The 17813-nt window shown below is 31.0% G+C and overlaps 1 protein-coding gene across 3 annotated transcripts; it reads right to left on the reverse strand.

Moving 5' to 3' along the window:
• Window positions 1–3367: 3367 nt before the first annotated feature.
• LOC138123336 (uncharacterized) lies at window positions 3368–16928 on the reverse strand. Of its 3 annotated transcripts, none has more exons than XM_069037977.1 (3): window positions 16707–16928; window positions 3755–3921; window positions 3368–3652 (listed from the first exon to the last, which is right to left on the reverse strand). In XM_069037977.1, exons 2-3 carry the CDS (start codon window positions 3913–3915, stop codon window positions 3541–3543), a joined length of 273 nt encoding a protein of 90 aa, XP_068894078.1. In that variant the 5' UTR covers window positions 3916–3921; window positions 16707–16928; the 3' UTR covers window positions 3368–3540. The 3 variants fall into 3 exon arrangements, with proteins under 3 accessions (XP_068894078.1, XP_068894079.1, XP_068894077.1); XM_069037978.1 differs by lacking the exon at window positions 16707–16928 and adding an exon at window positions 4902–5020; XM_069037976.1 differs by lacking the exon at window positions 16707–16928 and adding an exon at window positions 4149–4169.
• Window positions 16929–17813: the final 885 nt, after the last annotated feature.

The raw sequence follows: 17813 nt of genomic DNA on the forward strand, positions 1-17813 counted from the left end.
CATTTTTGCTGCTTTGATGTGAACTGTCAGTTTTGTCACTGTCACTGTCATTTTTTAGGTGAAAATTGCGGTGATGAGATTTTTTATTTATTTTTGTTAAATTAACGATTGAATCCAGAAATATTTGGTGCGATTCTGTTTTAAAATTTACCAATATTGCTATATAACAATGTTGTAGTTGCTATGATATGATGCTGTTGGTTGCTGTTGGATCTATGCAAAATCAATATTGTTCAAAAACAATCTTGCTAAATTTTGAAACAGAATCGCACTAATTGAGTTGTTTTGCAATCAATTTTAAAAATATTAAAAATTTTGCACTCACTTATTCCCATCATTTTGATGTTTTTTTATGTGGAGCGGCAACCATAAATTTTACATTCAGTTTTCACGCCTACTTCGACTACAATCATTTAGAATAACCCTGTATATTCGAATATACCAACCTTTGTATTTTCGCTCGCCGCCTTAACTTACAAATTTTTTTGCGCTAGCTAGCTAGTCGGTTTCGGGAACCTGTTTATTTATTTATTTATTTTATTCATGATATAGTCTCTACCCGTATACAACTCGAGGATGGAAAATTCTCGATTACTCGTCTCGTATAATCGAAAATTTTCAATCCTCTAGTTGTATAATATGTATATGAAAATACTACTTATAAATATTTCTTTAAATTTCAAATTTTCAAAAGACGTATATTGTTGTTATATTTCTTATATCTTGTGATCTTGTGATCAAATCGAATGTCTTCGACTGTTTGATTTGTTTAATTGTGGTATCAAAAGTTACGTCATTTGAAGACGTGAACACAATTAGGGTCTTCCATCTTCTTCACAAATTGTGACAGTTTTCAGTTCAGTGGATCAGCAATCGTTAATATCCATTAGTTAGTATTGGACAAGTTGTTTGCTATTGAATTGTTGTAAAAGTTCTACCATATTTTGTGCTTTAGCTAAAAGATGTAGTAGCTAGGCGATCTTCTTGATTTAGTGTCAGTGTTACACAAGAAGTTTTGTTTAAACGTATAAAACCTACAGTTGGGATTCATATTTGAATAATTCCTATATTCAAATAATTCAGTACTTTAAATTCGAATACTTATACCGGGTATCAACCACCAAACCTGGCCATAGGCACATTACACATATTAAAATAATATATGAGTTGCTATGAAACATATTATTGTTTCGTCAAATTTGCCCAATAATTGAGCATAATACTGCTCTGTGATCGTTCTTCCCTTTTCGAAATTTCAAAAGTATTTCTACTTTCTACGTTACCTACATCAAAAGTTTCCTGATGGCATTGTTTGTACGGATGATAATTATAGCTGTCAATATGACATTACACAATAATATATTTCATAGCAACTCATATATTATTTTAATATGTGTAATATGCCTATGGCCAGCTTTGGTGGTTGATACCCGGTATACTTTAATCATTTAAATTATTAGAATATTAGTGAATATTATTTGAAACTTTTGAATTTGTTTTTTTATTATTGCTTAGGCTGACAACGTGAGCGCGTTTTAAGATGAAATCACATGTTGCCTTTATAATAGTTATTTATGCAACATGTGTATAAAGCACGGAATTACAACATTCGCCACTCGTGTGTGTAAACGTCCCTCGGTTGAAAAAAGTGCCTCATACATAAGTTGCATTCATTATTTTTTTCTGTAATAGTTATTTGTGGTATAAGTGGCTTATTTAAGATATTACCCACGAGAGGTATTTGTAACCTCGAGTGGATAGTACATAATAACCCACGAATGCCATACAACGTTTTATCAAATATTCCAAAATTTTTAGATAATAACATTATTAATGAAAATCTGCTCCCGATGGGTTATGGATGTTAATAACCCACGGTGCTAATGGCAACGTGGGTTATAACAACCGACTAGTTATAGCCCAGTTTACTTAATAAAACTAACCAGTATAACACGATATTACTAATGAATATTGGATAAAGTAATATTATTACAAAAAAGTAATTAGGTAATAAAATTTCCAAACATAAATCAGGTAATTTTAATTTTCTACTGTCAATGCATAACTTAGATAACCTGCTAAAAGTCAAAAACCGTCGCCATGTTGAAGTATACACATTTGAGAGAAGACGATAATGAAATAAAGCAAAATTTAGTTAAGTGCAGTAGCACTAAAATTTGAAATAAAGGTCTGCAAATTATATGTAATATTATAATTATAAATAACCAATAAACCGGTAATGGACTCAAAGAATCTTTAAAGGGCAGTTTTGGCTTGAGATATTGAACATCCTTAATTGATTGATTGATTGATTGATTTTCAGGTTACCTACACAAGTGATGATTTTTACCCTAAATAAAAAGTAATTACTTCTATTTATCGAAATTTCCTAGCATACTTATTAGTCTTATTAGTCTTATTACACATCATGTCTATTAGAATTAACAATCTTCACCCTATCTACAATCGTATAAGAAACATTGGTTTGTTGATATTCTTGATCCTAAGCCATATAGCACCATTGAATAACTGTTGACTTAAGTGAGTTGCCATTTTATAAGTTACAAGTATAATCATAATAATAATCGATCAAGTGTGCTAATAAATAGAGAGATCTTATCTTATCGTAGGTATGTTAAATTCTTGTTGAACCTCTCTGTGTATGTTTGTTGGCCCCTTGTTTTATCTTTTAAGAAGGTTATTTATTGCAAAATTGTTAAACTAGTTATAAAATCTAATGTTACATCCTGAATATTCTGCTGTTAGTTTATTAACTCGGGCGAATTCAGTTGGGACTATCTCATTACAAATAAAATGCTAATTATCATGTATGCACGTGACAAACAAGGTGATAAATCTTCATTCCCACCAGAAAGTGGGAAATACCACAATATATTTATATTAACGAAGCTAATTTGGGCACATTTCTTGTAGTAAATACTTACTTTTAAATTTTTCATTTCGGAGAATTTCCACTAATTCGAAGCAGTTTTTTTTTTATGGAATAGAAACTCTTTCACCATTTCAGCCGCAGATATCGTATTGCTCGAAGAAAAAAATCCCTTTAGCAGTTATTTTTTGTCGGCGAGGGTGTATCAGATCATAACAGTTTTATTCGAAAAATAAAGTAAATCAATGCGCGACCTTTCACATAAATATTTTGCTAATATCCATCCGCCCCAACCCTCGTCCTCTGTGTCATTTTATCTTTTATTGTTTTTGTATTTTATCTGTTTCATCTTTGCAGACGGAGACGCATACATTTAAACAGAAAAATGTTTTTCAAGTTGCCATTGTTTCCACTAACATTTTATTTCGTCCAAATATTATTGAAGTACATGACATGTAACAACTCAGTTAAAAATAATTCTGAAAACGTGACTTGGTTGTTTATTTATTAAAGCGTTTTACAGTAAATGAATCATGAGAAAAATAAGTTGCCTGTAAACTCCTAAACTACTCAAAAATCATAACAGGTAAGAAATGTAATACTGTGTTCTGTTACTGAGAGAAGAACGATAAATCAACCTGGTCGTTTCATTAGTTGTCGGCGTACAACACGTCGTACAGTTGTTGCAGGTTGTTCTCGTAGTCGTTGTACAAGTCGGGGCGAAGCCTGCCGAGGAGCAAGGGGTGTGCCCGTTTTCCATACCTGATTAAGAAAATTAGAAATTACAAATTAATATTTTCGTGTCATTTTTGAAAACTCAGCTTGACCTAAGTTAAGACACGATTTTCAAAAAGCACGGCTTACCTTGTCGATACTTGAGATTTCATACATTCCAAATATTCGTGGACATGTTTGATATTTTCGAAACTGTTCTTGGGCCGGTTACACTCACGTGTTTCGCATGGAACAGACATGAACAGGGCCATAACAACTACCAAGAAGAAGAGCAATTTATAACTCAACATGTTTTCCTGAAACAAAACGCAAAAGAAAATTATTGCAAACATTTTTCAAAAGTCAAGAATTTTAAAATAAAAGAAAATAAATATTTTAGAGAATAGCTTCATCACTTTAAAACTTGTGTCGTAGCTACCGACAACTTTATAGTTTTATGACATTGATAAATCGTATTCAGCTGACCATCAGGCAAATTCTGTCTGTCTACGGAAGCCTACAGAATGTCGTGAACTATCTTTACCATATCATTTAGATGAGGTCAATCCACAGTTCAGAGTATCGCGAAATCTTCAGTCCCGACAATTTGGAGACCTTCAATGACTCGGTTTTTGTTAAAACACTGCCGCTGCGCGGTCGTGTTTCAATCCAAAAGCCTTGCGCTGTAAAATGTAGCCTACCGTATTTGTAATGTAAATAACTATCAACGTTCTGATTTAATAATAGCAAAAATTCTTAAAAGTAAACACACATATTCATGTCAACCAGAAACTAGAATAATTTCGACTTTTTTATCATTACAACTTTTATTTGTTTGATTTTGTACTGACATTATTTGTTTGCTCATCATGACGCAATGTAATAAACGCACATTCATTAATTTTTTTTCATATTGTCTGGTGCATATACTATGGTACTATAAGTATGTCTGACAAACATCTAAAAATATTTTCTTCAGGTCAACGTGTCAACTTAAAATGTGAAAAATAGTAAAAAGGCTCAATTTACACACGAACGAGTTGAATACAACGTTTTTTTGTTCGACGAGCCCTTAAAGGCTCCAAATCGCTTAAAATCTTTAAAATTAACTTGACGTTTCGTTTTGACAAGTTGTGACATTTATCAAAATCCGTCCACACAGGAGAAAATTCGCAAATTCTGACAGTGTAAAAAAAAATTAAAATAAAAAGGTTAAGGAAATGTCATATAAATTTTGATCACAAAAGTTATGGTGTACGAGTAGTGTAGTGTATTCGCTATATTAAAAAGTTAGTACCTATTGAATTAATTAATGACATCAACAATACTGGGCACATAGATTGTTCACGTTCAAGCCGCTCGTGCCATAGTATTGTTTTTTGACTTCGAAACTACGGAACAGATACAGTTCACTTATTACTTATTATATTAGTCAATGAACTAATTTCTTGTCAGCGGTAAGACGGCGTAGTAGAAATATTCAGAGATAATATATAGTCAATAAACGGCTTCCTTATAAGCTATATACAGCTTAATTATTTACACCATATCGTAAGAATGATTTATAAATCTTATCAACTGATTCGTGGATATTCCTACCTATGTAAAACAGTAGTTTTCGTTGTTTTACGTCAATCTATAAATAAGGCTTAAGTTATATTTGCTTAATTTATCACGTGTCTAGAATAGTACAGGATAATACCAAAAATTTAATCAAACATCATTTGAGAAAAATATTTCATTGGTTAATAAATTAAGTACCGTTAAATAACAAACAGTTTTTCGTCCGTCTGCCTACGCCTTCCACATCAAGGGTAAAGATATGCTTTACTGATACGAGAGGCATTTGGCATACTTTGAAAAATAGAAGACGAAACAAACTTGCATAATGCTAGTTTCAGATCCCTGGAGCTTGTGCCAAATTACTTTCTATAATTTTTTAATGAAATAAATTCATTATTTCGTACTTCATTCAAGCTTTTAAAAGAGCTCGTATCACATTGAAATATATTTAATGTTAATTTTAGAAAACTGCTATTAAAAACCGATTTTTCTAGAATTATCGGTTATGTTGATCTACAGCGTGCTTTGTTCACACTCCAATTATTGTAATTCTAATTATACTGTGCGTCGTTGATGGATAGCATTGGATCCAAAGTTGAACTACATTAATGATTGCATTTTTGATTTTTCGTATAAAAAGTTACCATACTTTAAAAAATGGGAAAAATAAAAGATGCTTTGAAATAAATGTGATATTAAGAAGAATGAGAAATTATGCTATTTTATAAATTGGTAACATGTCCAGGACACATTATCATTTGTGGTAATAAATAAAATAAATTGTTTCAATTGTTATGTATTGAGTTTTCCTAAAAATATTTGATATAATTAATATGATAATTAGTAACTGTGTTTCTTTGTTTAATTTTAACTGAATGGACATTATAACATGTAAACGTAAATGTTTAAAATCCCACAGAAAACGTGTGGGAGAATATTGATGTTCTAATTAAAGATCATAATTACAACAATCTCGATCAACTATCAACTAATGCCGGCCACTGACTACACGATTCTTGGCAAGTGTTTGGTAAGCAGCAAAGAGTGTGTACGAAATGGTGATACTGATAAGAGTGATACTGATAAGTATGTATGACTTGGCACACTCCTTCTTTTTGCCGTTCATTGTCAATACTGCTGTCTCTGAAATGGAGTGAACCAACAACACGGTGTTGAAATTTTTGGAAGCTTATAAAAGGGAACCGACACAAAAATCGCAATGAAATGTACAGTGCTGAAGGCGAATTCAGAGTGATTTTCCAGAAGAAATATTCATTACAGATTAAAAAAGACCCTTTAATGGTCACATTTAGAAATTGTTTGCACAAAGCTTCCATCTGAAATCTATGTATTTGTTTTGCAAATATTTGCACTTTGCGAATACATAAATAAATCGGTCGCCGGCTTAACGGCGCCGGCGCGGCGTGAAAAATATTTTTTATTTGTAACCTGAATCATAATCTCTGTTTTTGACACTAAAATGCGTGCAAAATCGGCCGCTTAAAACACTAAAGCTTTAAAGTCGCTTACGTAACAACAAATTCACCTACATATATTAGACATTTATACACAATTTATAATAACAACGAAACAACAACAATTGACACATTTCTATATCAACGATTAATGACACAGATTACTTCGGAAAAGGTATTTCAATTTACTTTTTTTGTTATAATTTTCAGATTGTAGTGCAGGTATAATAAAAAATATCGTATGATACACGTTTATAAGGGCCTTTAAAGCACTTGCGACGTTAAAAGCAATAACTTCTTTGATTAGTTTTCTAGAATAAACAAAATTTGGAAATGTTATTTGTATGCATGGCCATTACAGTGGTTTTTAAATTTTTAATTGACTAATGACTAATGTGTTATTATGTATGTAATAATGTTTTCATTTAATAATAAAAAGTGGTTAATTCCAATTTGAAAGTAAGATTCGTACAAGAAGAAAAATAAAAAAGAACAATACTGGGTGCCCCAAAATTCGCGGAACAACTCAATGGGGCAATGTCAACTCATGTTAGAAAATAATGAGAAAAATAATTAAAAAATTCTATACCTATCAGAATTGAAGATGCAGCATTGATCTCATTTATTTTAAACATTAAAAAGATTTTGACTATTATTTTTACTAGCCAGTGGCATGATAATTCTGAACAATTGTGATCAGGTTTGGAATTATTTTCTTCATTATTTCCAGCATTTCCAAATAGTAATTTTGTCCGTTTTACCTCAAATAACGTACGGCAACATGGCTTTGATTTTTCTCTCATTTCCATGGATACAACCATGGCACCAAGTATATCAGAACAAATAATACGTGCTGTGGACAAACAGCAAGAAATATTTATTAGTTTATTACTAACAAGAACAATGTTTGTTTTAATCAATAAGTCCATTGAATTTTAAGTCCATTAATTACAATTAAATTAATAGTCGCACAATAAGAGTCAGTTTTCAAGCAGTGATAAGATAATCTTTTTTTTCTTTCAAATAAACGATTGTGAGTTTTTCGAATTGTTTCATGTTCATGAAAATCTAAATGAGACACTTTTAGGTTGTGAAATTTTTTAAAGCCATTTAGCTAACCGTTTGTGAGATTGATACCTGCGCCCACCCTCGGATTAGTAACGAAGTACTTTGTAACAATTAAGGTGAGAATTTGCACTTTGGTTGAATAACGAGAGTTAAATGGCAATAAATTATTCGGTATTTAGAAGTTTAGCTTTAATTTTGATTTATAAGTCTGGGGGTGGTGTAATTGCAGAGAATCTCCTTTCATTTGCTCTGCCGCCTTCAAGAAAGCTGTAATTTCTTTTAATCTGTTGGATGCATTTTTCTCAAACAATCAATTCCAATTAGCCCCACTTCTACAATGATCCACACTATTATTATCACTTGGAGAGGCGAAATTTATTAATTTGGACAGAGGGATTCGAATAAAAGAGATAAAAAAACAATAACAAAAATTACACCGACAGAAACTAAGCCACTCTTTGCTAATATTCATAATTATTTATAAACTCGTGATAAGATAATCGCGTCTGTTCATGTTAATAAATTACAAAAGTGTTACCACCAGTAAAGAAAAAAACTAGATTTTTTTTAATAAAACGGAAATAGGAAGAGTATTTTCATCCAGAACTCTTTCCAGTTCAGACGTAAAAGAATCGTAATAAAAGCTATTAGAGTACCATAAATCATAATTTCGCCATATGGTCTACTTGGCATGTGCAGATTAACAATCAATTAGACTGGATTAGGCTGATAAAAAATATTTTTAATCAGTCGATGGGGTCCCACGAATTTGTTGTATCCGGTTTTGCACAATTTTCAAGCATGATGATTAGGAATGGAAGAAATATTTCAGCCTTTACTCCTTCCTTGATTATGCCCTTTGAGTGGAATTAATTTGAGTGTTGGGCCATTAAGAGTTGCCAAAGTTTGGGTCTTGAGGAGCCACTATCGGCCCCCGCAGCTCCAACTAATTAAAATTTTTTCGTGTAACGAGATATCCTGAATAATAACAAAGGTAAATTCCGTCGGCCAAGATGCAAATGGTCGTAATGCATCCTTTGTTAAAATTATTAAAATATCAAAGCACAACTTTCCAAATAAGTTTGGTTCGTTATACATTATACTCCTTGAATCAGTAATTAAACTGGAAATGGTCTCATTTTTGAAGTAATCTCCCCTCTACGTGATCTGCTTTGCATATTTGCAAAAAATCAGTGCAAAAATGCGACCGTTAACGAGGCTGCTCTTTGACGAGGAAAAATTTTTGTGTTTCTTCTAATTAGGGTGGTGTCGTGGGTGTTCTTAACAATCTGTTTGAAAATTTTAATGTCGTCAACGGTTTGCGTTTGGGCGTTTGTTAATTAGGTTCAGCGGTGGAGGTTATTTTTCATAATAATCAATTGGCAACCGAACGCATGCATCCAAATAATATAAATAGATGAATAAATATTATTAATGCCGGATTCAACACGTTTTTATTGTTGGATGAATTCATGCAACCGCGAATTTATAAATAAAAAATAATAAAACCGATAAAAAGATAGCAATTTAATTAAAGGTATTTGGAATGGCGCAACGGCAAATTGAATTTTCACATTAAACATGTTTTAATTTTGTTGGTGTGTCCCTATAGGGTGAATGGCCCCCGATGAAATGAACGCATGGGTGCCCGGTAATCCTTCACAATAGGTTATTATTTTCCCAAAATAATTTCTATTTTCTCTTCCAGTGATATTTTGGAAAACCATTATTGTACGCAATTAAAAAATTACACATTTTTCGGATCTTTCGTACCAATTGCAGGAAAATAAAAAGTTAAATTCGATAATTTAAAAAAATAAAAGGAACATATTTATTGAACACAAATATGTATTTTAATTATTATTACAAACTAATAACAAGCGTTTCTGATGTGTTGTTTAATTTTTGGAATAATTTTTTTACCATTTATGGGTAGATTATTAGTTGTGATAAACACATAGAAGAAACCGGTAAAAAATTAATGTTTTGGTTTTTGAAATGTCTTTTTTGCATGTCGTAATGAAAATGGCACCTTTTTACAGGCAAAATCGTAGTGAAAGTAGCACTTTTTTACACGAAAAATCGTAGTGAAAGTTGTACTTTTTTGTATCATTTTATTCCATTTCCTTGGAGATGATTGTCAAAGCATACCTATTTTTTTTTTGTAATTTTTCATAAATTCTTTTGGACCAAATTTCTCAACTTACATCAATAAAATTAACTTACTAAGTAATAAAATGCAATATCAAGAATGCCATGGAAATTTTACAATTTTTGTTGAACGTCATGCATGATAATAAACCAAACAATTTTTATATTAAACATTTTTTCATAATTTTTCAAATTAAATATAAAAATTGTTTGGTTTATTATCATGCATGACGTTCAACAAAATTTGTCAAAGTTCCATGGCATTCTTGATATTGCATTTTATTACTTAGTAAGTTAATTTTATCACCTTTTTTTTAAATTTTATTCTTTTTCCCCATAATGGCAAAACTGTATTTCTGAATACAGAAAGATACGCTTGTTTGAAAATCACACAAAAAATGTATGGGTGCTATTTAAAAAAACAAAGTTGGTTGCCATAGCAACGAAACAAAAGAATGTAGGAACAAACTAGAAAGACCGGATGATGCAGGATAATACACCAACCAACTTTTATATTAAACATTTTTTCATAAATTGTCAAATTAAAAAGTTACAGCCAATATTTGATACTTTTGTTCCACCCTGTATAATAAGAAATCAGATGAAGGAGAGATATTTGTAAAATATTCACTTCTTGAAGAATGAAAGTCAATAATATGTAGTTTGCTTCGCACAACCTCAAGAAATCGCATTATTACAAGGGATCTTGTTTCCGATTTGTACCAGTTCATTAAGACTAATAGGTACGCTAGAACATATTTGATTGAACAATTACGAATACAGCACAATTACAATTACACAACAGAATATGTTTAAAAGGAAAATGGAATTTCAGCGTAAAAGAAATAAATCGTTGATAGAAAGTTATTATATTCCATTGGATTTTCTTTGTTCTTCAGGTTTTCATTTTTTTTTCTTAAAAAGTTCAGCAAAAACAGAAGATAATTGTTTTCGTTCATTTTTAAATAAGTAAATAAGTTTAGTAACGGTCTATTATATCGTAATATTTTAAATTAATGGAAACAAAAACTTTGCAACAACTATTCTACTGCAAATTTGATGAATCCACATTTTGCACCATTAGAACATGTATAAATTTTTAAATAATTCTTTCAAGTTTAATTAAACAAGATTCATTGACAGATTCTGTTCATATAGTTAATAATTTGTCATTCTATCGACGGGTCCAACATGTTTTTAGTAGGACTTCAGTAAACTTCACCAAAACGAATAAAAACTTTCTATTACGGAATTTACTCAATTCAGTTAAGATCAACAGTCAAAAATTTCTTGATGGATAGCTTAACCTATCAAATTGTCAACTTAATTACTATTTTATGACATTTTAAAAATTACTAGATTTAAGCCTCTAATTTAAGCCAACTTGACATTTATTTTGATACATCGATTTGACAATACAACAGTTTTAGTCATTATTATCATGGCCTAACCATAAATAATACGCAATACATTGAAAGTACTAAATTAGTTATATCTACTCCATGTTGAAACCCGCTAAACCTGTGCCTGAGATTTGTTTGCTTGTTTTAGCCAAACTGACAGCTGCAACAAGACTACTCTACTGCGTTACAACACAAATATTTTATCATATTTAATTTTCGCCCCATTTGTGAACAATGAGCGTTTTTCTTTATTTGTCATTCGTAAAGTTTTTTCATCAGCAAGTCGTAAAGTAATCATAATCTCAACCCCATCTCTTGAGGATTTTCGTGAGGTGGTCGCAGTCATTTGTCACCGAGGGATGCAAACCTAACGTTGCTTCTAAATTTTGACTCATTACGGTGGAATTAACAATTTGTAGAATTTGTGGATTTTGTAACTTACTGGGATTAGATATCATCGGAAATGATTCTTATCTGATGATGACACAAAATACTCATACTGTTGTTACAGATTAAATTTCAATTAAGTATTTACAGAGGAATATTTTGAAGAAATTTCTTGTTTTGTAGGTGATAGCTATGATGAAAGAGTAAAAAGATATTGTATTTCACAACCGGTTTCCATATTTGGTAAATAACGAAATAAAATGAGGCAACACCAAAATTGTTATTTTTTGCATTTCGTAATGAAAGTGGCACTTTTTACATGCAAAATCGTACTGAAAGTAACACTTTTTTACACTAAAACGTATGACTTTCATAACTAACAAATAACTATTGTACAACTAGTTATGAAAGTAATAGTTTTTTTCCCGAAATTTTAGATTGATTAACGAGGGCGTAGCTCGAGTTAATCAAACAAATAAGTGAAAAAAAGAGACTTTCATAACGTGTTGTACACACTATTTTTTTGCATATCGATGTAAGTTGAGAAATTTGGTTCAAAAGGATTTATAAAAAAAAAAAAATAGGTATGCTTTGACAATCATCTCCAAGGAGATGGAATAAAATGATGCAAAAAAAGTACTACTTTCACCACGATTTTTCGTGTAAAAAAGTGCTACTTTTACTACGATTTTGCGTGTAAAAAAGTGCCACTTTCATTACGATATGCAAAAAATGACAATTACTTTCTTGAAATGTGTAAAGAAAAAATATAGGATAATAAAAACTACTTTATAATTTTACAATTAAAATGAGAGCTAGCATTAATATATATTTTCATATACCATAAAAAGTTGAAACTTATTTTAGTTTTCGCCTAGATGTAGCCATAAAAAAAATTAATGAGACAAAAACCTAAGAAAGAAATTAGATCGTTAAAAGTTTGTTGGAGTCTTTTATCCAATCTGAAATGTCTTTGTGTCTTAATTTGGTTTTAAAATAATTATAGGAACTTGTTTTTGATGGTTGGTGGATACAAACTTTATCTTAAGTCGTTGTAAATTGAAAATCAAAAATCAGAGGAAGAACTTATCACATCTTTTTGATTTAGAGAGGAGATTTTTTCCATTATTAAAATCGGAATTTACCAAAAAAAAATTGATTTTAGCACTAATTTACATTTCATGTGTGAAGTGATCCAGCTGGACGTGATCTCAACCGTAAGTGAATTGATTAAACCGGAAAAATGCCGAGGTATTGGCCATATTCGAATAATACTTTAACTAAGCAAAATATTTGTACAGTTACGTTGTAAAGATATGCTCTCGATGATAAAGAGAAGTTTAGCAAACTTAGCTATTCTGGAGTAGTTGGAACAGAATTATTAGATCATATCTAGAATTAGGGAATTCGCGATGTAGAGACATGATTGCGGAAGATTGATTTACTTAATTGCATTTTGTAATTTCTATAATTTTGTTTTAAGGTATTTGGAAGCAAATTTCTCTGAACGCTTTCCACTAAATATTTTTGCCGGTATTTGGAGAATGAGTTTGAAAAAATAAAACCTTCGCTAAAACGAAAATTGTATGACGAATAAAAAATTTCTCACAACCCATAAGAACAAAGACTTCTTTCAAAAAAGCGTTTTCAACTCGTGGTTTACCTATTTTTGTGCGTGACTTATATGCCTTCTAACACACTAGTACTATAAAAACCATTAATTTTAAAAAGTATTTTTAAGAAGTATCTATATTAAGGACACGAGTAATTACATCAATAGTTATTAAAATAAATAGAATATTTAGTTGATCAAAAACATTTTAAAGAAAAAAGCATATCTACATTTATCATCGATCAGAAGTCAACAAAGTATGTCCTTAAATTCCTGCAACATTTTTATTAATTTATCTGCGAGATCTTAATTTAATCTTGCAAAATGATAGTCCTTGTTAGTTTTGTAACTAACAAACTGTATTTCATGAAAAAAATTAGGATACCACGAGAAAAAGCCATATCTACAATCAGATAGCTTTAACTTACCACTGTCATTGTGTATCTTAGATAAGCAGTTAAAAGTTAAAAAAAAAAGTTCTTATACAATTATTTCCGTAAAATTTGTGAATACCATGGCGAAAGCATTACTAAGGATTCCACAGAACATTGTTTGCTTTCTTTATTTTTAGAGCAAATTTATCAAAAATTAGTAAACGTAGTTAAATCTAAGTGTACTAGAGTCTAAAATAAAGTTACCCAAACTCTTAAATAAAGTAATACTTTACTTCATGCTGTGAAAAAAAAGCGTCTATATTTTGATTATAACTTATTAATGCTGTATCAGATCTACATAAAACTAGTATAACACAGAAAAAAAATGTGGTTGTTGCTTTTGAACGTTCTGATGTACTTAAACAAATCAAATGGATTCACTAAACTTTTAACTTTACACTTATTGAAAACGTGATGTTGAATTTAACAATTATTTAGATCACAGAGGGCTTTGAAATAATTGACGCATTTCCACAAATGCCCTGGAATGCATGGAAGTATCTCTGTCTGCATATACCTGTTTCAATTAAAATTTGGAAATTTTTGCCGAAACTCGGTCAAAAAGGCAACAGCGCTGTATGTTCATTCTCCGTTATTGAAAACACCATTACGAAAGTAAGATGGATCTCTTATGTTCTGAAGTAAAAACCATTTTTGCGTTAAAATTTGATTCATAGTGATAGTTGTTTGACGTTTATTAGCTGAGTTAGCAAAAATACGAAAAATCCGACACTGTCAAAGCCATAGTCGCCCCTTACCTAAGTAATTGTTGATCAATACATACTTCCTCTTATTCTCGATATTTAAATGACATTTATTAATTTACGTCGATGAATAATCTTGCTTATTCTGCATACATTCTGGATACATCCATTTTTCTCACATAAACCAATATTTTCGCAAGAGCTAAAAAACCTTGACAAAGCATAAAGTACTTTTTTTTATACAGGGTTATTCTAAATGATTGTAGTCGAAGTAGGCGTGAAAACTGAATGTAAAATTTATGGTTGCCGCTCCACATAAAAAAATCATCAAAATGATGTGTTAAATTGGGTGCAAAACAACTCACTATTTTTAAAATTGATTGTAGAACAACTCAATATTTCTGAATTCAATCGTTAATTTAACAAAAATAAATAAAATCCTCATCACCGCACTTTTCACCTAAAAAATGACAGTGATAGCGACACAACTGACAGTTTACATGAAAACAACGGCAAAAACGTAATAACATGGGCATGGCCTACTTCGACTACAATCATTTAGAATAACCCTGTATAAATATACGGTGCGATCAACAATTACTTAGATAAGGGGAGGCTATGACTTTGACAGTGTCAGATTTTTTGTATCTTTGCTAACTCAGCTAATAAACGTCAAACAACTGTCACTAGGAATCACATTTTAACGCAAAAATGGTTTTTACTTCAAAACATAAAAGATTAACCTACTCTCGTGTCAAAAATGGATTACTCCCTAGGATTTAGGGATATTCGTTACTAGGTTGCCATAAATTTGGTTAGGTTGGAGGCTATGTGGTTTCTGGTGACAAACAAAAGATATCCCAAAAGTGTAAGACAGCAAATTAATTGTAACAGTTGCAAATGACTAATTTCTCGCTAAGTGATAGATGATTTTCCGTTTCACAATCAATTTTGGTTACTGGCGGCATATTTATTTGGATTTAATCTCTCAATTCAAAGTAACCAACCTTAGGCATTCAAAATAACTTTTGAAAATTCTAGTTACACACAACATGAAAAACGTTATTTCCCTAAAGTTCTAATTCTAGGGAGTAATCCATTTTTGACACGAGAGTAGCTTTCGTAATGGTGTTTTCAATAACGGACAATGGACATACAGCACTGTTGCCTGTTTGAGCGATTTCCGCCAAAAATTTCCAAAGTTAAATTGAAATAGGTATATGCAACCAACAATACTTACATGAATTCCAGACATCTCTCGACCTACGGTCATAATTTCAACGCCTTCTTTGATCTAAATCTAAATAATTGTTGATCGCATGGTACAATTCTGGCTATCACACCTATCAAAGATTGAAGCGTGAAACATAGTTTACTGTGCAGTTTCGTAAATTTTGACATAAATGTCATATTCGCTTGGTTAAATGAAATTGTGAAAAAACGAAGAGTTTTTGGGAAAATCTTTATTGTCTGCATAAACGCGCAACGGCAGAGACATTTTTATTACAATCGCCTTAAATCAGAATCGTGTTTCTTTTCTCATCGTTGGAATGCATTTTAATCGTCGTATTTTAACTTTTCCGTAAATGTCAGTTGTGACAAATAAAATTATTGGAAGCAAAGCTATCATGGATTTGCGTCCTTCCACACAAAATATTTACAAGTTTTCAAAAACTTTCCTAAAAAAAGAACACCTAACTGAACGCAAAAAAAACTTTAAATTTTTTTGTATAATTGCTTTAATTTTAACTGTCAAATCTGGTTAATGAAATCTCATATTTAGCTTAAATTGACGGCAATTCAGAGTGTTTTAAAGGACGTATTTATATTAGATATTTTAGTAGTTTATTTATACACATTTAATATGCTTATGGTTTTAAAAGCTCAAGGATAATAGCGTCATGGTTAAAATGAAAAAATAGATTACTACCAAAGGCGACAAGGTGGTCACATTGCATGTTTATAAGTGTTTAATTAATTACTATCATGATAACGACACAAATAAATTAATTAAAATTGAAATATAGCCGTTACAAAACAATAATATTTACATTAAGGTCTGCAACTGCAACAGGAAGGAAAAAATACGCCATTCCTTTTACTTAAGTTAACAATGTGCGGATTGTAGAATAAGTAATTACACCTTATAGAATATAAGAAATGCTTGATATGACCCAGATAAAAGTGATGGTTAAGATTAGGAATAATTTTGTTATTACGTAAAAAATTTTGAAAAGCTTGATTTAAAAGAATATATTTAACACTAGATTTTTTAAATGAAAAAAATCTGAAAATTGTGACTCACCTGTCGACAAATCGGTTATAAATCTGCAAAGCACAATCACTTATCGAACTCAACAGTTGAGTGGTCGATTGATGTATCGTTGAAATCGCCGGAGCTTTCTCAACAGGTACCACACTAGAAATGAACGGCGTCGCGACGCTTGTCCGTATATAAGGTCCTGTTAACGGGTAGGTGCAACGTGATTTTGCGTACACCCCCGTTATTATTCATTGATAAAAGCTCCTCATGTTTCCATTACACATGTTTGGAAGGATTACGCCCAACATGTTGCATTTCTGGCTGCACGCTTTTCTTATCATATGGAGTGGGAAGTTCGACGTTTTGCCCTAAAGAATAACACACCGCGATATTGTCCAATCGATTGCATTCCTCCTGTTATTTTTCTCAAACAAAAAAATATCTATTTACCACATGGTCAATGGTGGGAATATCTAATCATAATAAAAATAATAATAGGAGCAAATACGGTTGACTATTTAATCTGGGGCGATTCAGCAGCAGATCAAAAATTTAATTAATTGGAAAAAGCGAGGAAGAGAATCGTTTTATTTTTTGTGGCCACATTATTTGGATTGGTGACGTCCCTGACACGTCATTATCAGAGATCACACGAACATATGGCAGATTAATGTTAAAAATTTATGTTTTCAAATTAGCCGCTCTTAGAAGTGAGTATAATCTTTATGACTTTGTGTGTATATCAACTGAATTGTTTATGATTAGGTACTTTAGATAAGAATAGAATATTTACTTGAATTAATTGTGCATAATTATCTAATAAAACTCTCGTAACACCTATAGCATGAATAAAAAAATGAATAAAAAATAATTAGAATTAATCTAATTACGAAACTTGTCCAAAACAGGTGAAATACTTTTATGTTGAATTTTTTTATTGTTATTTATTATTAAACTTTTAAGTCACTAAAAGGAAAAACTGTCAATGCCTAAAGTATTTACGATAAAACAGCTAATAAAATACTCTTATTTGTTGTTTGTTAATATTTCGGCTGTAAGTGTTTTTCAGTTTCAAAGACTAAATGGTCAGGCAACACAGAATTCATCTCTATGTACATACTTAATTCAACTATTAACATATTTATAGCA

Source organism: Tenebrio molitor, chromosome 2 (genome assembly GCF_963966145.1).
Source record: "Tenebrio molitor chromosome 2, icTenMoli1.1, whole genome shotgun sequence".
NCBI classification, from domain to species: domain Eukaryota; kingdom Metazoa; phylum Arthropoda; class Insecta; order Coleoptera; family Tenebrionidae; genus Tenebrio; species Tenebrio molitor.